This window comes from Chamaea fasciata, unplaced genomic scaffold, assembly GCF_029207755.1.
Source record: "Chamaea fasciata isolate MVZ Bird 193981 ecotype frontalis unplaced genomic scaffold, bChaFas1.0.hap1 SCAF_3, whole genome shotgun sequence".
NCBI classification, from domain to species: Eukaryota; Metazoa; Chordata; class Aves; order Passeriformes; family Sylviidae; genus Chamaea; species Chamaea fasciata.
The window spans coordinates 49,481,149-49,506,338 of record NW_027094088.1 but is presented as its reverse complement, the minus strand read 5'-3'; the positions used below and the strand labels follow the sequence as shown (position 1 = coordinate 49,506,338).

The 25,190-nt window shown below is 38.3% G+C and overlaps 1 protein-coding gene across 4 annotated transcripts in view; it reads right to left on the bottom strand.

Annotated features, from left to right (window-relative positions):
* PDE7B (phosphodiesterase 7B) overlaps positions 1 to 18,344 on the bottom strand; it is a 169,605-nt gene extending 151,261 nt beyond the window's left edge. For 2 of the 4 annotated variants that reach the window (XM_066178914.1, XM_066178915.1), the window contains exon 1: positions 10,362 to 10,649. In XM_066178914.1, coding sequence (XP_066035011.1) covers positions 10,362 to 10,430 — 69 coding nt within the window. In that variant the 5' untranslated portion in view covers positions 10,431 to 10,649. Of the gene's footprint in view, positions 1 to 10,361; positions 10,650 to 17,886; positions 18,002 to 18,159 lie in introns of those variants that run through there. The other 2 variants (XM_066178916.1, XM_066178917.1) reach the window with 2 other exon arrangements.
* Positions 18,345 to 25,190: the final 6,846 nt, after the last annotated feature.

Genomic DNA, 25,190 nt, shown 5'->3' with positions numbered 1-25,190 from the left:
CTGTAGTTCACAGGAGATTTATTACAGAGCTCATTACATTCATTTGATACACTTTAATTAAAATATTAATTAAAGATAACTAACAAGGGACCTGGGATATATTGTGTGAGATGAGATTCACAGAATGACATGTTGCTTCTCATCTTCAAATGTAGATTCTTAAGCAGGGCTGCCACACACAAGCAGGATTTCTACTTTATCTGTTGATGATAGGGGCGAAGTACTGGGTTTTTCAAGGTTGTTCTTAAACTCAGAACTGTTTGGGATTTATGCCTTACTTGTAGGTAGTAAATTTCCATTTGTTTTGATTGAGGGTCCTAGAAATTTTCAGGGATGTAAATATCTGAATTATAAATTATGATTCATTAATAGTTATAAAAAACGTTTGTGGTAGTAGGCTTTTAGAGCAGGGAACATGCAGCTGATGCTTTCACATAACCTTGTCCCTCTAATACAAGCTATTAATCAGTGGGTTCAGAAACATTTTCCCTTCTGAATAAATCTAGCAAACACAGGCAGCAGATACGCTCAAAAAATTAGAAGTTGTAAAGGTAAATTATGGGCAAATTACAGTGTGGCTTCCCTATGGATTTAAGAGTCCTTGGAAGAGATACAAGTACCAATGCCTGGGCATGTACACACACGTACATACACATAAACAAAATCAGGCCTTCAAATTACCTGTAGTAGCAATTATCTGGAACATCATAAGAAATGGGGCTCTTATTCATCTTCTGAAAGCATAAATACTGACTGAAATCATATGTTATAGTTGAAACATTTACTATCGTATTCCTTTTGAACTCTAATAGTATACTAATGGATGTACCAGAAAAATATTAAAGCATAGATGACCTAGAATGCCCAGTTGCAAAAGGGTACTTTATTGAATGTGAATTAATGGAGAAAGTGTTCTGAAAGATAATTTGACCAGATTAATAAAGGCGGGAACAGTCATAATCCAGAATATCCTCAAAATGTTCTGAAAGATAATGGAAACATAAATTACCAACATTGTTCAGATAAAGAAACAAAGGTGCTAATTTCTACACTTACTTGAAATAATTTGTTAGCTTTGACCTCCCTGCTACAGAAAACTTGGGTAATAGAGGGATGTTCCTTCTGTCTTCTCCCTAAATTATATTACTGGCATTTACACTTCCAACTGATGCCTGGTGGCTGTGCTAGCACACCTGTGGGGCTTGGCACTCAGCTGGCCTTACGTCTGTCATGCTTGGAGTCACCTAATGGCCAGGGTTGGAGGGTACCTCCAGAGATTGCCTGGTCCATGATTCCTGTGTCTCTCTAACACACTCCATCCTGCACAGAGACACAGCTATCTATACACACTGACAAGATCTTTCCCAAGCCCTTCCTTCTCCGGGCTGAACAGTCTCCTAGCTCTCTCATCCTCTCTATGCATGGCAGGTCCTCCCAGTCCTTATTCATCTTTGTGATACTTCACTGAGCTCACTCCAGTAACTTCATCTCTTTCTTGCACTGGGGACCCCAGAGGAGTATGCAGTGCTCCAGATGTGGGTTCACAGCATGGATTGTTAATGAACTGTGAACCTCTAAGGATCTCAGTAGAAGTTGTCATTAAGGACTATGGACTAAGAAGGCCTAATAAGTTTTTTTAGGTCAAATCAAGACTGATTCACAGGTAGGCTAACCATTTAACTTAGCAAGTATGCATCAAAAACAATAACTTCTAGTGAAAGTATAGTTTGAATTCCCCAAAAAGAATAAAAGTGCTTTTGCTCTGAAGTAAATATAAAGGATAACATCTATATCACTGAAAAAAAATTTTACATCTGGAAAGGTTCCATACTTCATTAGCTCATTTTAACATATAAAAATTTAGATACCAGTTTATGCAACAATTAAGCCATGCAAATATCAAATCTTACTTTTGTATGCTTTTATTGCTTCTTCTCTTTCATTTACTACACTTGACTTTTGTTTCCAATTAAATGACCAAAGCAGTGCCTATCTCTCTCTGTCACCTTGATTACACAGCAGCTACAGCAATTGAGATGGCAGAGGGAAGCAAGATAGCTGCAGTGCAAGTAAATGCATAGGGAGCAAAAACATGGGAAAAGTGAAAACAAATATTCCCCTCTTTTCATTCAGGTCTGTCTTTGGCTTTGCATTTTAAAGGAAAGCTAGACTTTGCTATGATACTGTGAAATAATTTAGAAATCTTTGACAAAAATTGGTGTTAAAAATGAAAAATCTCCTTTGTCACAATAGGAGAATTCACTGGTATAAAAAAGCATTGATCTGTTATTTTATTTTACATATTGATATAGGAGTAGAGTCAGTTTAGCTGTCAAATAGTTCTGTATGTCAGAATTAAGCAGTCCAGTGTTTAATCAGATTTCTAGGAATGGGCAATATTGATTTATTCACATAAAGATAGAAAATGGATATTTACATATTGATACCACACATCTTGGTGCTGGTGGTTGAAAACTTCTTCCTGATCTTGTAGAATACAGATTCATACTTTCAAATATGGATATGCTACCCTTACCCTTTCCAAGCATCACACGTACATTCCAGCTTCCTTGTCACTCCTTTCCAGTAGCAAACATGCCTTCAGGTACGAATTAATTGGAATTTATGCTTTCTTCTGCTAATTCTCAAGTCCATCCTTCACATAAAATCAGACTATATTTTAAAAAAACCCGAAAGTTTGTTCACAGTAAGAACAAATTCCACACCTTAAAAAAAAAAAGGAATCAAACGAAGCAAGAAGAAAACACTCTGCCGAACCTGAATAGCACAGGGAAGCCCTGTGGCTTTGCAAAAGATGGCTCCTGTGGATTGGTCTTTCAACAAACTGTCATGTGGTCATTTGACACTTGTATTCAAATTAAGAGAGTGCTCCCAAATAGCCATGGGAAATGCTAATTTGACATGGCTATGATGCATACAGAAAACCAGAGGTAGCAGGATGATATGTTGTTATTATTACATCTGATTTTTGTAAGTTGTTCATACTCTGTTCTTGAAAATCAGCACTTTAGACTTCCAATATGTTGTACTATAAAAGATATTATGGATCGGTAACTTTTTTCTTGTAGTATTGAACCTATGCCTAGTGCTGTTTGTTTTTACAAGAGTTATTCTCAGTTCATTCATGTAAAAATTCCCATTTGCGTTCTAAATTATCTTCCCCTGGAAGTAACAAATCCATTTATAAAGATTTAATAAGGAGATCTCTTAAGTAGGTCTGGAAGGCTACCCTAGTTAATCATAATATTGACTTGAATAAATATACATTTTAAATTATGGTATTTTTATATTGCTATGAATCTTCCTACAGATAGCTTAATACAATTTTTAGAAAACCTTATATTTTAAGGGAAGAAAAATAGTTCCACAAAGTGTTACCATGAAAAGAAAGGGGCATATAATATTTTTTTTCCTTATTTAAAACAAATAAAATTGAGATTGTGGCCTGTGATTTTCCATATGTAGATATTAAGGATAAAGAGCAGTGGCATACCCTGGCACATCAGACCTCAACCACCCATGTGATGGGCAGAGCAGTTCCCAGGAACAGCCAGCGAGGTCAAACAGACATCACCACTGGCACCATTTGGTGATCTTGGTGACTTGCCACCCACACCATGAGGCACAGCCAGGCAGACCATGCACCAAGAAATGGTCAGGAGGCACTCAAAACAGGCAGCACACTTGATTCACCAATCAAACTTCCAGGAGCCTGTAGAAGACGTAGCTTAACAGCTCCGTAGGCTGAACTTCCATCAGGCAGGAGTACAACTAGAATTTGACTATGAAATGGAATTGTGGAAACTGATCTGCCGTTTCTCTTTAGCAACATATATGCCAAATATATATGTATGTGTATATTAAATCTGTAGATTTGTTGCATCTTGATAGGATATTTCTGATTATGAAGAACAACAAGTTTTGCTGCGCAAAGAAAGCTGCTGCTTGTCTGCCTTTGGAACATACAGTGAGAGTAACTTCCAGGTTGAAATCAGATTCTTAAAGCAGCAAAGGCCAGGAGAAGTCTGAGAGTACAACTATCCAAATCTTATTAAGCAAATGGTTTGTTTCTTAGGAGTTAAACTAGCATTTAAATTAAGTCTGTCAAACTTTTGTCTTTTATCAGGACTTCCTGACATAATGGGGTGATATTACAAGAAAAATGCACAGGTAGTATTCCAACGTGGCTGGTAGGAGTGGAGGTACAAGGAAAAGGAAAATAAAGAATTAGACAGACCACAATGCCTAGAGGCCTCATGCATTGTTTGTTGTCAAACACTAATAGTCTAGTTTGATGTTTCTCAGTGATGTAAAACACGTGGTAACCTTTGCCCATTCCTTACTCTGGAATTCCCATGTACAAAATGCCACCGAGGCAGAGCAGCTTCCCTGGGATGGCTGCCAGCACTCTGAGTACAGCTTGCTGAAAATAAACCTGGTGCCAAGAAGATGCAAAGGGCAATCACATAAAGGGAAAGATGCCATCAGAGGATTAAGCACAAAATGACTACAGAAACACAGAGAGAAGCATATACGTCTTTAAAGTGAGAACCAAGTGACAATTTCAGAACAACTACTACAGTTTCTAGGGCTCATTTCATTAGTTGTAATAATTTCAGGTGCCTGTAGGCAAGTTTATTTTAAATTTGTACTGATTTCTTCAGAATGATTAGGAATCTGGAATCCAGACAAAGGCATAGCCTGATTTGCTGATGTGTTAGTGACAAGAAGATATCTGCCAAATTCATAATTCTGCCAAATTCATTTATTTATGCACAAATTTTTTTTTTGAGATATGGTAAAGGCTTTGTAATCCCAGAAAGTGTTAGATATTTGGCTCTTCAAAGTGAAATACAGTAAAGATTAGCTGCCAGAATATTAACACAGAACTTAATAATAAATATTAATAAATAAATATATAAAAATAAAAATAAATAAACATATAAATAATATTTTTAAAAATTAATAAATATAGAAAACATATAAACCAACAAGGCCTGGTTGATAAAACGGGAGAGCAGGATTTTTCTTATTATTAGACTCAGATATAAGCTGAACCCTAAACCTGGAAACAATACTAAATTCTTTATGTAACATAGCTCTCTTCCATACATGGAAGATTACTATGAAGCCAAACAGTCTTCTTCTTGCATGTATAAAAAAACAATTTATGTCTACCAAGTTTTCTGTACTGTGCAGTTTGTTGGGATACCCTGAGAGCTTGAGTGTCCAGTCACAGACATGATCTTTCACCTTATGAGTTTGTGTTAGATCCTAATTTCTTTTTTATATCTGTATTTAATAACTCACAATTAATAGCTGAAATCTTTCATACCAATATAAAATTTAGAAGGATATAAAAGTACTTCAAATCCATAGATGTATTCTGCCAGTTTTCCAAAGCAAACATTACCCAAATATCATACAGACATTCTAAAAATGATTTAGTGATTGAGAAATCAGTTGTTGGTACCGTGAAGTGGTATTGTCAAGACCTGCAGAGACATTGGCACTTCCTGAGTATTTAAACACTCCTAGATGCAAAGCTATTCACATAATTAAATACATTGTTTAAGATCTAAAACATTCAAAGTATTTAAAATCACAGTTCTCCATAGGGGGGAAAAAAAAAAAAAGAATGAGCATATTATTGCTCTTGTGAAACCAATTATTTGCAGGTAACATCATAATGACTTTTATTTCACCTAGCAAATAAAATTGCCATAACAAATTCTCAAAAACTGTGTGAACAGTCCAGATAATTACATGTAATGGGATGTCACAGGGTGAACCACTGAGGTTAAAAAATATTCTGAAGTAAATAAATAGTGATCTTCATTGTTTCTTGTTCCTAAAGGTCAAATCTATACGTTTCCAACAGTCTTCTCAGGTTTTTCTGTTTTGTCCCTCATCCTCAAGGGTGAATACTTTCCAGTACTGTGTAAACTAGGACTGTGGTATCTGTTTGATTTTTAGTCTCAATTACTCTCTTTTAAACACGTGATGATTTCTTTGAAAAATCGGGAGAAATATTTCTTGCATTTGGAAAGGGAAGTGTTGAGGAATATGATAATACTCAGTTTCTTAGCAGCTGATTTTGAAAATTCACAGAGATGTCTCCTATACAGTCTTTATCCTGATGCTGTAGACAGCCTTTATATCACCATAGACATTCAGCTCATCACCACAAAGAAATCTGTGTAAAGCTGGACCCAAGCCCCTGTGAACCCTGATGTTTAACAGATTAATTTTTTTTATGAACAGCTTGTGTGAAAGTACTGGGGTGGGGGTGGGGGGGTCAAATAATCAAGCCTTGATGGAAACAAGGGAAAACAGTGCTGATATAGACTTAATATCAGCGATTTCATAGCTGTGATGACATTGACTTAATATCAGCAATTTTAGAGTCAGTATCAGATGGAGAAAGGTACATTATTGCAGATGTTTAAGATAGCAAGATACAGTGCAATTTCCCTCCCACAATTCTCTGTATCCACCCTTTCCCATTTCTTCCTCCTTCACTCTTTCATTCCCTGTCTGCCCCCACCCTGCCCACACAACGGGAAGCAGAGCTGGAGCTTTTGGGTCAGAGATGACAAATTCTCTGCGGGAGATTCTGCTGGTAGCCTGAGCTGTGCCCAGTGATGCTGAGGAAAGCTGCACTCTTAGCAGAGCTATGGGATCACTCAATTTGGGATTCTCTGCTGTGGGAGTGCCTACGGGAAACAGAGCTCCAGGGAATGTGAGGTTTCCACCCTGCCTGCTGGAACAAGCCTGTGCTTTGGGTTCAGAGGGAGATGGGCAGTTTGTACTCAGGGTGCATATGGTAGCTGAACTGAACTCTCCCTTTTTAGTTTTTCAAATAGTAAAAATCAAATAGGTACATGAATTCATTCTATCCTCAGTTCAAGAACTCCCAATCCCTACTACAATGAGCAATTTGCCATAACAAATTATTTATTTTATGAAAGGGCAAATTTCCATAGTAGAAAACCCTGTCAACATAAACTGCTTAAACAAAGGTTTAATTGTTCTGTAAATAACTAGATTCACAGACAAAGAATAGAAAGACTCAGGATTGTACTTAAAAACTAAATGATCTCTGAGTTAATAAAAAAATTATTTTCTGAGTTAGAAAATTTGGAATGACAAAAGCTTGAATCTCCAACTTTTAAAAGATTTATCGATGGAGAGGGAGGCCATTTCCAAAAAGTAGCCTTTAATACATCTGCATTTCTACCTGTGGGCAATACAAGTGTCTCACTTAAATGATTGTTACTGATCCGACTTACATTTTGCATACAATATTTTCATACTCTGTTGCTACTGCAACACACTTTGCAACGTAGAGCAAGAGCCTTAAATAATCTCTTAGCTCAATACAATTTTTCCTAGGCTAGCATTTCATTTGGTATGAGTCTGAACATGATATCATGCTCCTATTTGGGATACAGAGTCTCTGAGACCATATCTGCTTGCCTTCCTCTCTTTCAGTCTCCTATCAGTCACAATCAGAAATGTTTCTGACGTCTTCTGATAGATGAGGTTATACCTTCCTCTGAAGCCTGCCTGCAGCACAGTGCATTGACGGCCTGTAATTCTGCCCACAGATCAGAAGGACAGGGTACTTGCAATGGTTCACAATCAGAGGAAAAAGGATTTTTTTCTTTGATATTTCAATTTTTTAAAATAAGTTAGATAAAAGATTCTTTATCCCTAAATGTAGTTAGAAGATAATTTTTTAGAAGTAGCAAGCAGCTGCTGTGAATATAATACAAAATACGGACAGAAGGGTCACACTTTTCAAAATGAGCAGCTCCCCAAAATGTTTTAAAGAAGTGGGTAAGTTTGAAAATTCTGAATCTGGCCCTTAAAATAGTCTTCATTTAAGTACAAATGTTGGGGTGTCCAAGTCAAACTAAAACTCTTTCTATGCCTCTATTTGTAAAAATAATGATGGTAAAGTCTCTCTTAAAAAACCCCAATTCTGGCTTTATTCAGTGTGTTCAGAAACATCCTCTGTCTATAGAAGGGTTTTCATTAGCACAGCTTTTTATACTAGACTCTGAGAACAGTGAATGCCATTGCACGCATGAAATATGAAAAAAACCCTTATAATTTCTTATACCATATACAGTAATGTCACAGCTTATGCTGACTTAATTTCATATCTGCCTGGGCTAAAACTAAGGCTATATCCTTTACATAACTGACTTTCCAATGCACGCCAGAACAGATTGCCCAGAGAGATTGTGGAGTCTCCCACACCAGAGATATTCAAGAACTGTCTGGATACAATCCTGTGCATGCACTCTAGGATGACCCTGCTTGAGCCAGGAGGCTGGACCAGATGACCACTGTGGTCCCTTCCAACCTGACCCATTCCGTGATTCCATGAGCTCCTCTTCCAGCTGCAAGAACTGCAGGAACTGCCAGAGGTTCACAGACAAGTTGCAGAGGGACATTATTAGTAAACAACCTGTGTGCTCAGCAAGTACTTGACTCTGAAAAGCAGTGAAAGCAATTTAAGGGACCAAAATTATAGCACCACTGGTGACTTAGTAGAAACATCTTCATTAAAGCTTTTCTGTTCCACGTGTCACTGAAATCTACAGTACCCCGTATCTCAGAAACACCCCATCCTTCTCTATATTTCACTTTATTTGCTGCCAGGGCAGACAAATATGTAGTGTGTCAAACATGACAGTAAAATATGTTGAATCTCATGTCCCAAGAAGAACCACAAAACAACTCTATTGACAGCGTTATTCATTTTTTATGTTTTAATGTAAATTAGCTAAACCAATTTTTTTCTCTCTGCTGCACTCAAGTGGCTCTTCTCTGCAGAACTCAGCGCTATCACAATTTGGATGCCAGTTTTCTACAGAGACTGACTTTCTATTGTTACTTTATAAATTAATTAATGTCTTGTATACCTGCAACATGGACAAGAACTCCCTGGTTCAAAGGCATTAGATTTGCTTGTGTTGAACTTAACAAAGTGTAAAACAGTTTAGGTAATGAAGAAGTTGTTAACATCAGATTGTGACTAATTTTCTGTCTGCTACTAGGAGAAAGAGCATTATTTCCTGTGCCAGAACCTATAAATCAGTGTGGTGAAAATGTCATTTTAAGACAAGTGTTCTCAGGAGAAAATAAAGGTTACAGATTCACAAAGGAGAAATGCCCTTTTAATACAGTATTTCAGAAAATGTCTCTAGAAATTGAGGAATTAGCTCAGAGGCTTCTGAAATTCTCCTGAAGTCAGAGCTGAAGAAGTTCAGCTGTTGAAGTATTGTCAACAGACAACAAAGTGTGGATAGAAGGCACTGAGACCTCTCTGCTAATTATTTTCTACGTCCTAAACATCAGGACCTTTTGAGACATTTTTGAAATTGGTTTGCTTATTGGCAAACTAATTTTTATCAGCTATAAAAAGGTGCAATGCCAAGCACAAATTGACATTGAATGATTTAACTTAATTTTTTTGTGAAATGTGAAAAAATTTTCACTAATACTTAGAAAATAGCAGACACCAGCTCCAGCTTGTTCACATTAGTAGTAAACATGATTAATTTTTTAAAACACTGTTATCCAAGTGATGCTCTAAAACCATGAATACTAATTAAAAAATCCTAAGGTAGTGAGGTCAAGCTGCAGTGGCCTACTAGGTGGTCCAGATAACTGTGACATTGCCCCCAAAGAGGCTTTCTGATCAGCTGACATATTAAAACATTATAATCCTCACTTTGTCATATTATTGGATTTGAAACAATGTTTGCTATGGTGTTTAAGCAAATAAAATAAACAAACAAACAAAAAAACAACAAGCAGAATCCCATACATCTTAGATCTGGTAAAGAAGCCCTGAAGGGCTGAATTTGAGGAGGCGTGAGAATAACAATAATAGTAGTAGTAGTAATAATAATAATAGTAACAATAAATCTGTAGTGCATGTGAAAACCTCTTTTCAAAGCAAATGTGTTTCAGAGTTAAGAAAAAAAAGTGAACTCTACAAGCAAATCTTCATGCAGAGATAATCTATTCGGCACTATAGGGATCCTATAAATAAAGTATGGATTGCTGATTTTTCCCCCCACTTATTTTGAAAATAAGAAGCAGAAGTAGAACTAAGTCTATTGGTAAGAGAGTGAGAAGAGGATTCCTGAAATATTTGGAAATTAAAGGTTTCAGTGATCTCTGAGCTTTCAATTCAGGTGCTATAAAATAAAATCTAAACAAATTTCAAAATGGTCACTGGATGGTCACCAGAACTTCATAAACCCATCAGAATTGGAAGAGACCTTGTAGATCATGTAGTCCAACCATCAGTCACTCACCTCTGCCCATGAGTAGGCACCCAAACCAATGTCCCTGCACCCCTCAGTCCTCACAAGCGAGATGGACATTCTGCAGTAGCGGTGAGATTTTTCCCCCCTTTGTAAAATGTATCTGAGCTTTCTTTTTAAGAACAACTATTCATTGGTACAAACGTTGTTCAGAAGGAGGTGCTCATTTGAAGAAAACACCCATCAGAAAAGTTTCTTGGGTTCAGGACAGAACTCCTGGAGCTGCAGGTAAATGTCTGCCTGAAACTACCTTTATGTGCCCCTTCAGCAGTGTAGGAGCTCGAGTTCCACTCTGGGCTGAAGGTGGGGCAGTGGACTGTGTGTTGCCTCTATGAGGCCCCATGAAGACACAGCTCAGCCCTTAGGGGACACTGCAGTGACCTCAGGTAAGCTGACAGAAGCAGAGAAGGAACTTGAATCTTTTCTTCCACACCTTCTTGAAAGCACTGACAACAGGTTCTTGGCTACTTCTGTCTATCTGAGGTAGAAAGGGAAAACATTTCCCAGGCAACCTCTAAAGCACAGCAATTTTTCAGATCCAGCTATTTCATTTAGAGACTAAAGTGAATTTTAGCTTTTTAGAAAGCCTGGCCATTTCTATCAGCTTTGACGATGATATATAAGATGAACTTCATTCAATGTTCTCATGTTGCATTGGTGTTTGTTACCATACTATTACAGAGATTATAGTTTGGTAGTGGATAGGATTGCTATACTTACAGTTTCATGGTTCAAAGAGACAGGATGTTACAATCCTACTGCACGAAAATTTTCTTGTGATACAGCACAGTACATGTTGGTTACTAAACAAAATTACTATTTTCCTGTTATTCCTCAGCTTTGAAAAATACTTTGCTTACATAGCTGTGTCCTTAAAACAGATCCTAGTCTGTTCTAAAAACGAGCAACATCAGCCCCTTCTGTATTACAAATATACAAAGTTTTACAGATGCTAATACATAAGCTAAAAATTAAATGTAGGGATCTGATTTCAAATAAAATCTGGTAAATATTTATTTTCTCTGAGAAGGAGAAGGAGAGAAGGGAGGTTTAGAGTGTGACAGAAGGAAAAGAATGCATCACAGCTTCTTTGGAACCAGAAAAGCGGCCCTGTTTTACCACAGTGCTGAGAAAGTTGTAGAAAACTGGTATGAAACAGGTATGATGCAAGGTTAGTTAACCTAAAAATTCAATCTAACCATTGAAGAGAAGGGATGAATTTTAGTCCTGAAAGCTCAGTGTGTCTGATCTTTCACAGGTATAAATTGAAGGAGTCCTATGAAACTCGGTGGAATCACGTCATCTTACACTCTCATACAACATTCCAATTTGAGTCTTGTTTTTATCTTTTAGTTGTTCTGCTTTTCAAAGCAGTCCTAGTAAAACAAACCAACTGTGCACTGGAGGAATTTGCTTGGTGAAGAAATACATTCCAGTTGTATCTTTGTAGCTGATACTTACAGTTTGCTCAAGAAAGTTTTGGGCTTTTTTATGAGAGAATTTTATTTAGGATTGTAAGAGCATTTTCAAGCACTTTTTAATAAGTGTTCTCAGATCCACTAAAGCAGAAAGTGTCTTGCTGTCCTCCCAAGCCCTGAACATGGAAAGCTCCTCTCTTTCCTTCACTGATGTGTGCAAGTTCTTCTTTATTAATCAGGACTAATTATTATTGTTTTCCTGGCTGTCCTACAGCCTTCTAATGACCATATTGATTAAACTGGAGATACACTGCCTAATTATATTTATTATGGCCATTCTGATGCTACTTGAACATTGTTATTAATAGATACTCAGATGTTACGGCAGTGTGTAAAACGAAAATGACTCTGCATAAGTCAGAGCTAAGTCATATTCCAACACTTTGAAACAGAAAGGGTCCTGGAAAATGGTCTGTTTCAACATGGTTTTCAGCTAAGACAGACCCAGAAGTGTGCTTTCTCCATGAAGGTGTCATGCATCTGTTTTCATCTCTCTGGGTGTCTATGTGAGGTCGTCTCCTCCACCCCAGCAGCCTGGTATGCACCAAGCCCTCATTCTGTGTAACCTCCTCAGAGGTTTAAAGCCAAGTGGTAAATTAAGGAAAAGGCAAAAGCAAATATCAGGTGTTGCTGATATTTGGTGCACTTCAGTGTACAGCTGCATACATGTTCCTCTACAGAAGTACGAAGCAGATGATGTCCTCTGGGGCTGTGCAAGCAGAGGTCCCAGGTGTTACCCTATACCCAGATCACTGTACATAAATGGGAAAATAGCTACACCCTTTGGCTGACAGCTGAATTTTTGAGAAAGTACTGAGATGTTTCAGATCAATATGGGTTTGTTTGCACAGCAACCACCTGGCGATCCACTCCTCCTTTACCAAAGGATGAATCCTTGCACACTTGATGGTAACTCTGCCACCTCGTATTAGGACAAGTCCCAGATCCTAGCCAGTCGTTTCATGCCCTGTAGGAAGAGTGCTAAGTTGTGCAGGGAGAAAGAGAAGGAATAAGAGCATGAGCATACATATCCTTTCTTTCAGCAGAAATAAAGGGCAATTGCCAACAGCAGCAGAACTGATCACACAGTGGATCAATACCATCCTCCGGGAGTTTTCTAGTTAAGTTGATGCTTCTTAATTTCATTTTTACAGATGTATATTTCTCTAAGCCATTTTTGAGTTGCTGTATATCAGTCAAAACGTGCCTATCTACTGCTTTATTCTTTGAAAGGTAATGACCATCCTTTTCAAAACACCTTTCTTGCATACAGAGGGGTTGGTATCATGGACTCTGTTGTGAACAACCACGCAGAAAACTGCACACATGTCCTGACAGCAGTTGCCCCACAAGTGTGTTTTTATGCCACCGTGACAATTAGCTAGACTTAATTTGACAGGAGATTCTCTGCTCTTCTTTTCAAAACCTTACACTGCCAGCATTAACACACACTATAGTGAGATATTAGTTGGTGAGTTTTCTCATACCAGGAATTTTTGTGGGTAACTAATAAAAAAACCTACCAGCTACAGAAAAGAAAAAAAAAAAGTGCCTCTGCAACTGTTTCCTTCTCAATATTTGTTTCTAGTTTTTAAAAAATATGACCTGCTCAAAGAGAAGTAAATCTTGTTGCTTGTGTCTGAGGGCAATTCTTCTTTAGCTAAAATGTAACAAATTTGTTGCTGTGTATGACTGGAAGAATCCTAACTGTTCGTGCCCACCTACTAAGAGGAAGAGGTCATCAGCTATGTTTATCCATCCAGGCAACCTGGATGTCTTATTTGGCTGGACAGCGAGCTAGCAGAAGAATATCATGTGCCACCACAAGACTATGTGACTTAAATAAGTAGCTAAACTGAGTTCTTATCCATCCTCACTCATAACTCCTACTGGAAGAAAGAATAAAAAGAAAGAACTGAATAAAATAGTACAACTCAACAGGACCCTTTCATTAGCTCAGTTTCTCTCATTTGACACTGCTTACATACTTAAATGATAGCTCTAGACTTTCCACTTTTCAAAGAACAGAACAAGTGACAAATGTGTATCAAAATTACTGCATCAATGGACTCATGATAGCACACCATTAAATGTGTGCAAAAGAAATGCTTAATGCACTGGACCGCTGATTTTTGAAATTGTCTCTGTCACTAACTTTTCACTTACAGTTTTGTCACTGAAGTCTGGCCTCTGGAAATACACTTCGTTCTATCTGAACTGCCTCTGATTTGTTAATTTTCTACATCAAAACTGGAGGCTTTAAAACAGATAGCTATCACTAGCCCAGACCCAAGCACTGTGAACCCTTGCAATATATCTTCTGAATCCTACAGTCTGGGATATTATAACAGAAACAACTGGGTTCAGAACTTCAAATATTGTTTTCTAATGCAGTTTTTTTGGAATAGCACTGTAGTAAGAATAATAGTAAAAATTAAATTTAACAGTTCTCAAAGAAAACTTTGCAGAAGTTGACTTTGCATTTTCAAATTCTATGAATTAAACAAATTGTCTTAAATGAAAAAAAAAAATCATTCTTTCTCCCTAGTACTTATACAAAACTAATACTTCAGATCTGAAAAACTGCTACTACTGTCAGAAGGCATATTGTTTGGTTTCCACTCATTTACTGTGAAACACAGGTTACTAGCAATCCTCAGCTGATTGCATATGTGGTACCTGGAACTGTGACCCATCTTCTCAGCATTATTCATCTTTAGGTGCCAAAATTGATGCACCTTGTAGTGGCCAGAGAGAGAAAACACATCAGAACTTCTGAACTTCTCTTGCACACTTAGACTGCATCTGTGTCTCAGTGTCATCAGGGTATAAACTCTAAATAACATCAATTTTACACCCTGAAGTTTGTGACTGAAAAGCGCAAATTTCACAATAGAGGCAACGCCAATGTTTCACTGGAAGTGTAAGAACTGATGTCCCTGCAAGAGTAAGCCATCTTGTTGGCTGAGGAACAAGAAGGACGAATTTCATAGTTCCGACATCTTCTACTTAATAGGGATGTGAGAGGAGGAATACTGAACCACCGTCTCTCTACAAAAGACTTAATTTTGTTCCGGCAGCTAGTAGGACCACAGCTATCCCTTTCACCCTGTGACAAGCACATGGAACATTGTAATAATTTCAGGCACAGAAATGGAGTAACAACGTGATGATGAACATTGACTAGCTAAGAATTCCCATTTGCATGGGATATCTTCCTGGCTGCTCCAAACAACTTGTTTTTCTATTAGACCAGAAACCAGAAGCAATCTCATCAAGAGCTTTTGGCCATATATCTACCTTGATTTGAGGAGAGATTAAGTCTCAAATATTTCCTATGATGTAAGTAGAGACGTGTCAGGTTTTACTCTATTGATGGTAATGGCTTGGTTAGTAGCTGGCATTTTTGCCTCATACAGCTCCTATGAAAGAAACTACCAGTACAAGAGCAGTTTTTTACCTGAGATTGAAAAATTACAGGAAAACCATATATGTGTCATAGAATACCAATTTTCAGACAATTTCTCTTAAAATATGCTTTACTATTGGTAGAAGAACTGTGTGATGAGTGAAAAGGAATTACATATGATCAAAAGTCTCAAATATACATCACACTTGCAATGAAGATGCTGGAAAATCAGTCTGCCACCATGACTTACCTAGAGGTCTGGTAAGGGCGAGCAGAGGGCTCAGTTTCAGAAGGGAAAAAGACATAAACAGGGAAAAAGGGGAGGTACTGTTACAATGATATATTTATATAGTATTTTACACAACTAAACATTTTACAATTTTAAAAAGTGATCTGCAATATATTGGATTAGGCTCAGCAGAGTGTGCCTTGTTCTGTGGAATCACTGAAACTTCGCTGGTGTCAGCTCCTGTACAACCTATGGAAATAAACTCAGAAGCACCCATTCGTAGCCCATGAAACTTCTGCAATACACAATTTTTTTTGAGACAACGTGAGTGCAAATCAGTCAGTAAGTGTTTTGTCCACTGCGGAGAGGTCAACCTTAAATTGTATTTTTTCTAGATGTTGAATTGAGATTGTTCAGAGGAAACATTGCAAATAAACTTTTCTTACTGAACCAGTAAAACTAATTTCTTCAACAGAAGTCCACTTACCATGTTTTCTATTAGTACCACCACTAGTAATTGCTACAGAACACAGATGCACCAACATGTAGACACAGAGCTTAAAAACAAAGCTTCTCTAAAAATTGTTTATCAAAAGAAGTCAATAATTTAATTCTCAGAGATTATTATCAGCAAATATCTTACAGATTGTCTTTTGGAAACTTGAATACATTCATACAGTTACAGGGCTTTTCCTTACAGAACAGGTTATAGTCTCTATATGCTGAGACACATTCCTAGTTAATTTACAAATCAATAATCTAACCAGCCTATATTAGCCTTTCTGAATCTGAACCTAGAGAAGTAGTACTTTAGTTTTTGAAAACAGCTGGCAGTTCACATAGTAAGAATTTGGGGCTGAGGAGGAAAGAATGCCATGGAGATCACAGAATAACAGTTCATCCAACTAAGCTTGACTTTGGGTTGTTGGATGATATGAGAAAATATCTTCCAGCATCTTCAAAGAGATGGGGCACTAAAGAGATTATCTGTGACAAACCTCTTTGTTTCTGCAGTCATCAGTGAAGATACAGCAAAGGAAATGGAGGAGCTGCAGTTATGCATTTGCAATACACAAAGTCCTTGTTTTCCCACTAGGCACTGCAGAATAGCAATTGTCCATTCACAGCACATAGCACATCCTCTGCATTTCAGAGCTAATATTTTTGCAGTCCTTAAGCTAGCATGCTTCAGCCTACTGTAGTTAATTTTTTTTAACCCTACGGGGTTACGCACTGCAGGAGATAAGGTGTGCTCATGTTCAGTTCCTAGTTAGAGAAATTGGTTTTTTAGGTACAATTTTAAAGTTAAACTGAAATATTTCCAAATTGCAGAGGATTTATATCTACAGCAACATTTCAAACAGAGCCATAAAAAGTCTCTTTCCACAAATCGGAAAAATATGAAGACTGCTGGTCATTGAACATACCTGCATTAATCCAATTAACAACAGATATCTCCTGTGTTGGCTGGAGTTTTTTTTAAGACCGCTTGTACATACACACACAAGCTCAGACAAGTGGCTCTTCCTCTCATAATTTGGAATCACACTCCTGAAAATAATGTTAGTTTGATGGTAGCAGTTGCTTTCATTTACTGCAGCACTCACTGCCCACTGTGATGCTGCAATATTCATTCAAGGCAGATCAGTGGCTCCAATATGAATTGAAGCTATATGCTATCAAACATGCCAGGTTACATCACTTCGACTCCCGAGCAAATTTCCACTTCTCTCTGTTTAGGCAGCAAAAGCTGTATGAAAACAGGTATTGATATAAGATGACCAGCTCTCCCCCTCCCAGTGAAGATCTGTTTCTTAGTCAGAGTTCAGTCTGCTTCTTAATTTTGAACTTCTGAACCCAAACTAAGTAAAGTAATCTAAGCATGTATTTAAAACCCCCCCCAAAACCAGTACATGTACTCCTAAAAATGAGGCCGATATTCTTTTCTGCTTGACCTGTTTATTTCCAACTCTTCCTCCCTCTACTCTAACTCTCAGAAAAACTCACAGCCCTCACAGGACAGGAACAAGTTTCTGTTTTCTTCTCCCTTCATCTAAGCCAGACAAGTCCCAGGTCTCCTCTCCTATTGCCACAGAGCAGTAGGAAAACATATAGAAAAATCTATCCCACTTTCCCCAGTCGGTCAGAAAGGACTACCACAAGAGATTCTTTTTGCAATCTTCTGTAACCATCAAATGGTTAAATCAACATAAGTTAAAATTTTCATCTAGTTTGAATAAAGAGAAAAAGGGAGGAAATTCAAAAAACGGTTGCTGTAGTAACAATCACCAGTAAAAATCTTTTCCACTAAATAATAGTATTATCTCCCTCTCCCCCTCACAATTTTAGTTCCCCTTCAAAAAATAATCATGCTGCCTCTTTTAGATTTGCTGTACATACCTCAACCATTAAACAAGACATTTAACCATAGTGGCAGTTCTGTGACCTTTGAATGCCGTGAAATCTCTAAGCGGTGCAGCTTGTTCATGAAGACTTGTACTGCAGAATCCAGTAACTGCATCCAGGATTGGGAATAGAAATAAGTAACGACAGCAAACAAAAAATAATAATAATTTTTTTTTTTTAAAAAAGGGGATTTTTTTAAAGGGGGGGGAAGGAAAAAAAAAAAAAAAAAAGGAAAGCAAACCTCCCCAAGTCCCCCAGCAAAACCACCTTAAGAAGCAAAAAGGCTGGGGCAGAGAGCGCGGTGGTGTGCCAGGGCGCGGGCTGGGGCAGCGCTGGGGCTCTGCAGTGTGCCGCCCGTGTCAGGCAGCGCAGGCCGGCCGGGCGGGCGGGCGGGCGGGGAGGCGCTGCCGGAGGAGCCGCGGGCGCGCAGCGCAGACCAATCCCGGCCGTGCTGCCAGCGCCGCCGAGAAGCCTTTGCTGTTTATGTTTCCTCATCTCGGGAGTGACGTCAAAGGGTTTAGTTTTTCCTCTGCATGTGCTATTAATTTTAAACGACTACTATGGGAGGAATGTGGCAGTGATTTAGGCAGGCTACCCTAGGCGAAAGAAACCGGAGTCATGATTTTTCTGCCCTGGATTCAGCTCGGAAAGATTTTCTATCCAGAGGTACCAGAAAGATCCAAAATATCCTCGCAACATGGGGAAAGGCTGTAAATATGCTTACACATATTGAGGTATTCTTAAATATACACAAGATGTTTTCCAGGGAGAGCTGGGTTATCTTTCTGGGTTGTGGTGCAAAATCAGACCTGATTCTGCCCTCGCCCTACAGTAAATCAGGAACTGTTTGTCTAAGTTCAGGAGTGTCACACCAGTGTAAACCTGGCCGAGGAGATAAGACTGAGACTACTGTACACATCCTTTTATCAGTCAGCAGGAGCTACGCTGCAGATTAGCAAACTGCTTTCCTTACCCCATCCGAGTCACGGACGCAGTCGCCCTCGGGGGTTGATCTGGGCACACAGCTGTTCCTTCCACCGTCAGATCGCAGCCCAACTGTGCTCACCTGTGAGCTCTGCTGTGGACCACCACACTGCCTTTTATTTCGTACCGAAGTCCACATCAAAAGGCAAGAGGAAGGTAGAGCCTGGCTTTCAGCATAACCACACCACTGATAGTGGAGGAACCACGCTGCTGAAGCATCAAGAAACAAATAGCACTCATCAAGGTCAATTAGCATGGGCAAAAAAGGCCAAAACAGCACAAGATAATTGATAGGAGGTCAGCTGACAACAGTAACTGTTTCGTTTTCTGCATCATTCTAATTTTATCGATTTGTACTTCTAGAGAACCCTTTCAAAGGTCTTGGTCTATGAGGCACAATTAATTTCTAAAAAGTCTTAACAGTCTCACATTTAATTTTCAAACACAGAGAAGTGCTTTTAAAAATGAGTAGGCAGAAAGCTTTTGAGAAGGAAATTTCTCAGTGCTCCACAGAAGATGTACAAATACAGTTGAAGTCATAGGAACTTCCCCATGACCATCAATTGATTTTACCAAAATGCAGCTCCAGAGAGGCCAAAATATTTAATGATTTTTGCTTACTGAAAAGTCTGTCTGTGCTATCACTACTAAAACAATCATCTTCCCAAAAAATGCTAAGGGTTACAGGGATGTAAATGCTAGAACAACATACTAAAAAGTATTAAATAAGGCAGAGATATAAAAAAATCAATTATAGCACATTAAGCTCACTGACTGTACTTAGAGAACAGTATATGCATTGACTTGTTACTGGCTATTTTTAAAAGTTTGGTTAGTCAACTAATATTCGTGAACAGTTTTGATACAGGTGGTCCTACTGTGGAGTACAGATGTAAGAGTAGGAGATTTTCAAATGTCTATTTCAGTCTGATTATTTTCTTGGTTTTGCATTTTAGGATCAATCTCATTAACAACATTACATTACATTTCATTAATTAGAGTCCAGGTACATTCCAGTTTTGCACAAAGTCCTAGGTCTTGTCTCTCTCCTAAATAAATTAGAGGTTACTTCAGACTCCTGCAACCAAGTGGCCCTATGACAGTGAGTGGTCTCTGTGGGTTCTGTGATGTAGAGGTTTCTTGGGTGAAAAGATAGAGGCGCCTGGAAGCACTTCTGATTGCAATTTCTACTTGGACAAACAATCCTAATGCCTGCGTGAGGAGATGCAAGTGAGGGTGGGAATGAGAAGGAATATCTTGGTCACCTCAGCATAGCCATGCATTTCCATGATGGGGTGGGAAGGACTCATGAGAAAAAATGGGCTCCACTTAGCAAAGAAAAAACTTCAGCGTAGATTTGCTAATCTGATTTGATATATGCTAAAATATCCTGTCAGCCTGCTGACATGCATGTCCAGACAAATGTGACCCACACTGGCCTAAACAAAAAAAGCTGAAAAACCTGTGATTCTTTGAAAAATGTCATTGAAGGAAGAAAAAAGAAAACAAAACAACTGATTCTCTAGACTGATGTAAACTGTATCTAAATAAACATAATGGAGCCAGTACACTTCAAGCAAGATCAAAATTGTGACTTAATTGACATAACAGAAACTTGGTAGGGTAGAGTCATGTGAGTATGACTGGAATACTAATGCCAAACAGCACAGCTTGTTCAGGAGCAAGAGGAGGAAACAACAAGAGGAAAAAAGGTGAAGCAGATTATGCCTCATGTCTCACTGAGATGTTCAGAAAGCAGCAGGAAACATGTAAAAAGGACAAGAATATAGGCATTGTTGGGGAATCTGCTGCAGATCTAGGCAGATAAAAACAAACTCTTTTTGTTAGCAATTAGCAGGATTGCCCAAAGCATAGAACTTGGTCATAATGGGAGATTTTAATCATGCAGCTCTTGAAAAAAAGAGCTGAGCTTGACTCAGACACCATGGTTCCGTCTCCCTTGAATAAGCCTTAGAGTATATATGGGAATCACTCAAATTAATGAACCTGCCTTTTTGAACAACCCTTCTTGATGAAATAATTTATTTTACTTCATTTTACAGCTCTGGTTCAGCATTGGAGATGATTTAATATTTGTTTTTAGCTATTCTCCTTTCTTGTTATAAGTGGCACACCAAGACATGCTCTCTGTTACCATGGAATGGCATTCCTCTTCACAAATCTGCAATCCTTCTACTGTGGTCTTTGGAAAGGAAGTTGGATATTAGACAGGCTGCTTAATTGGCCTCACCCAAACCACACTTCTTTTACCCAGATATAATCCTTGAAACTTAAAAAAAATAAATTAATCTCAGTGCCAGTAAATTTTGTTTGCACATGATAGAATGGCAGGCACTGTGCATGGAGAGGCAAAAAAGATCCCTCATAAGACACCTTCCACTTTCTTCCTATTGCTTTATTTCTACCCCAACCATCTTCAGGACAGGCTGCAGAACTGGACCAAATATTGCTCTTCATGTTGCTCACTATGACATCTTAATGGGAGCTGGGAATGAGGAGCAGAAAATGAGGCATCATGTTCTAGCTGCTACCACAGATGAATGAGTTCATGCCTGAATCTTCCTTTCTGCTGTCCTCTGCTCCCCCCAAAATTGCTCTGAATTGCAAAGTTGTAGATGTTACAGTGATTCCCCAAAGTATTTCTACTTTTTCTTAGGGCATAAACATGTAAATCTGAGGATGCTGAAAGCTCAGTGATGAAAGTTGCACTTTGTCAATTCTGTAGCACCTTTCTTTGTCAGGGTAGAATGAAGGTGGACAAGTAGTGCAGAGTGACAGTGGACTGCGTTCATGAAAACAAAAGAAGGAAAGGGTCAACAACCACAATCAAGGTATAGTTTCAAGGAAGTTTATACTTATCCCACCCCATAAATACAGACACACTACTGTTGGAGGTGAGTTCACATATTATACTGTAATTTCTGTTGGGAAACTTGTAAAGGCAAATTTCTCCAGGCTGAATTATGTGAAACTGCTCCGAGTGACTAGATGTGAATGTTCTGTGCCTGTTTATTTCCAAATCAATGCCTTCAGATTAGTCATGTTGTAGTTGCAATGAATGCCTGGAAGCATCCTTGGTGCACAGTTTGTGGAACAGACTCCCTTACAGTTCTTTTCTTCTCCTGCGATCTGTGTGATGTTTTCAGTGTGTTTACAGAGAGCCTGCGTGAACTCTCAGAAGCTGCTGTTGGCTGATATCAGCTGAAGTTCTGGGCTCTTTGAAATGACCCAGGGCCATGTGACTCAGACAAGAATGGTGGTTGGTAAGTGCACAGTGTTGTTCAGAGTGAGCTGGTTCCCACATGAGGACACAGGTTGCTGACACGATTTTAGTCCTCATTTATCTGACCTCAAAGCTGCTGTGTTGGTACATAGTTTGGGCTTCTGGGCTTCCAAGTGCTGTCATAAGAAGGTTACACTGCTCCCAAGAAAGGTGTCTCCAAAAGGGAATGCTCTCCAGCTTTCTCAGACTTGCCCGTGCAACATTTTGTCCAGCTTTCCAGCCTTGATGCCACCTACATCTTGTCAGACATCTTGTCCAATATGAGATAGAAATTCAGCTTTTTCTGGCAAAAATTTCCCTCTAACTATCTCCTATGCCCTACCAGAGTTCCCAACCTTCTTCCCATGGATTGCTGAGTTTTTGGGTTTTCTTAAAGAGTCTTTCTTTATGTCATTCTGCTCCTTTTAGCTTTCTTTTTACTTTTCCTTTTTACTTCTATACACTTATTCATAGATTTAAGTGATGAGAAATATCCCTAATAAAATGGACCTTTTTTAAATCAAAAATTTTAACTTTTTATCAAAAGATAATACAAATAATTTCTCATCTATGGACTAGATACTTCATGTAAACAACCTCGAACGAGCTCAACAAGCATTATATAGGCTGATGGCATCAGGAAGAGAATTTCAAATGCCCATTACCTTGAGACAGTGTTCTAGAATATTGTGTGGACCTCGATTTTCAGCAGATGTGACCCTTGAGTTAATAAAAAAAAATACTGGATACATGAATGTTAAGAACTTATTTTGGGTCCAGTCATAGTCTGGTTTCTGTTTTGCAGCATTTAAATGACTTCCAAAGGGTGTCAGTAGGATTGCTAGTGCAGAGGACGACAGCATGGCTGCCCTCAGAGTCAGGTCTCCTGGCCACAGAGCAGTGTAAAGCCCCCAAAGTCAGCATAAGCCATCCCAGCAAAGGTGCAGTTCATACAGCTACCACAAATGCTGTACACAGGCACAAAGGACTTCATCACATGGGACAGAGGAGCTGGCACACAGTTCCCAGGCATTGAAAAAGATGGGTGAGAAAACATTGCTGCCAATGCACGTATTTGCTTTAGTGATCAGACCATATGCAAAAACATTTTGTTTTGTCAGACCCAATACAATGATATTTTCGTTTGATTTCAAACCCAAGAACACTGAGAAGAGACAGGTGAAAATTTTAAGTATTTTTCCTTACCTGAAAGAAAACAATCTTTTATTTTGGCCAATGCTGAGTACTTTTGTCTCCACTCTATCACTCATAGGTAGGTGGCAAAGCTTCCCCCTAAAAAACAAACATGTCCAGAGAAAATTTGAAGTCATAAAGAGCAGCAAGATCAGCAAACCCAAAACTTCATCTTTTTAATACCACTTTATTTCCTTAGCACCTCATACAAAAATACCCCTAATTACCATCACATACATGTCAAACAGAGTTAAAGTGTATGTAGCAATGTACAATCAGTGACATTTATGCAGCAATAGTTCCATTGCTTTCAAAGAACAGTGATGATTTGCAGTGGTTTTCCATGCAGTTTGAACCTTTAAATGAATCATATTAGAAACATTTTAAAAGAAGAAGTTGAAACTAGTATGAATCCACTCAAATGCTAAAGATGTGAACACTAGATAAGGTAGGTAAGTCAGGAAAACAGTGGAAATGTACGGAAGATACTTAATGGATAAAGTCTTTGAAGTCAATAGGATTTCACCGTTTACTTCAATGGATTGCATCTGCTGTACCTTATAATTAAATACTTAGGAAGAATATATTCAGTGTTAAACAGTGTAGTGATACTTCAAGATGCTAATTTTCACATTTTCATGTATTTTCAGAATCAGGGTGAATGGGCTAAATAGTTAAGTAAGACACAAAGCATGTAAATGCTTCGCTCCTGTTGTGAAGGAAGATTCATTAAGGACAAGTACAGGTTGCTTTGATGTTGTGCCAAACATCTGTAATTTTGTAAATTACAGAATACAGTAACATTTTGAGACAACTTGCCTTAGCAACGACATTGACAGATGACAAACCATTGATTTTCTGTCAGCTGCTTTCTTCCTCCTTTTTCAGTTCTCTAATTCTGAACATCTCCAATCCACATCTTCACAGACCTTAACCAAGACCATGGATTTCCCCTGGGCTTCTAGGCAATAGCTGAACCATGGTGATGGAAGTAATTATTCCCTGCATTCCTCAGCTTATGTATGACTTGGAGGATGCCTCCTCTGCACTGATGTGCTTTCTGGAGCTGCTTCATGTACAATTCAGTTTCTCTTGTTGTGAGGACAGTGACTTCCAGGAGAAGCATCTCCTCCTACCATCTGACTTCACCTACTCCATCCATCAATATAATTGTGCTGATTTAAAACTCAGGGTGTATAAGAACCTAGGTTACTGAAAATGTGTCAGCCTAGGTTACTTGTTTCAATGTGTTCTTTGAAGGCGCAGATTATTTTACCTAAATCTTAGATTTTAAGTTTGTTTTATGCTATCCGATTTATACATAGACTCCAGACTTGCAAATAAATGATGATTTGAAAAAGTGGCTCATTTCCTATGAAATGCTATAAATCTTAGGATCCATCTTCTCCAATTTTTTCTAATGTAGAAATGTTTTCAGTTGGTAATTCTTGTAGGATACTGGAAAAGTAAAGCACAGTGACATTACAAGTAAGAAATTAAAAATACACTTTTTCAAGGACTCATTATACATTCAGTAAAAACTTTTGCGGACAAAAATGTGGTCCCAGGTGGGGAGAATAGCAATCACAACATTAACACATGGATCTGACAATATGAATATTTGTTTACTTGCATCAGAGGCCTGTATTTACACTGCAGTAATTACAAAGTTGTTCTGGCATTCAGCCGCTTGACTATTAAATTATCTATTTTACACTGTCCATTAAAGATAGGACATAGCTACCAAGGTCCCCTAGATTTTGAAGTCCAGGTTTCTCCTTTAGAGCAATTTAAGATGACGTTTTAATGGCATCAAACGGGACTTCAATTAATGCTC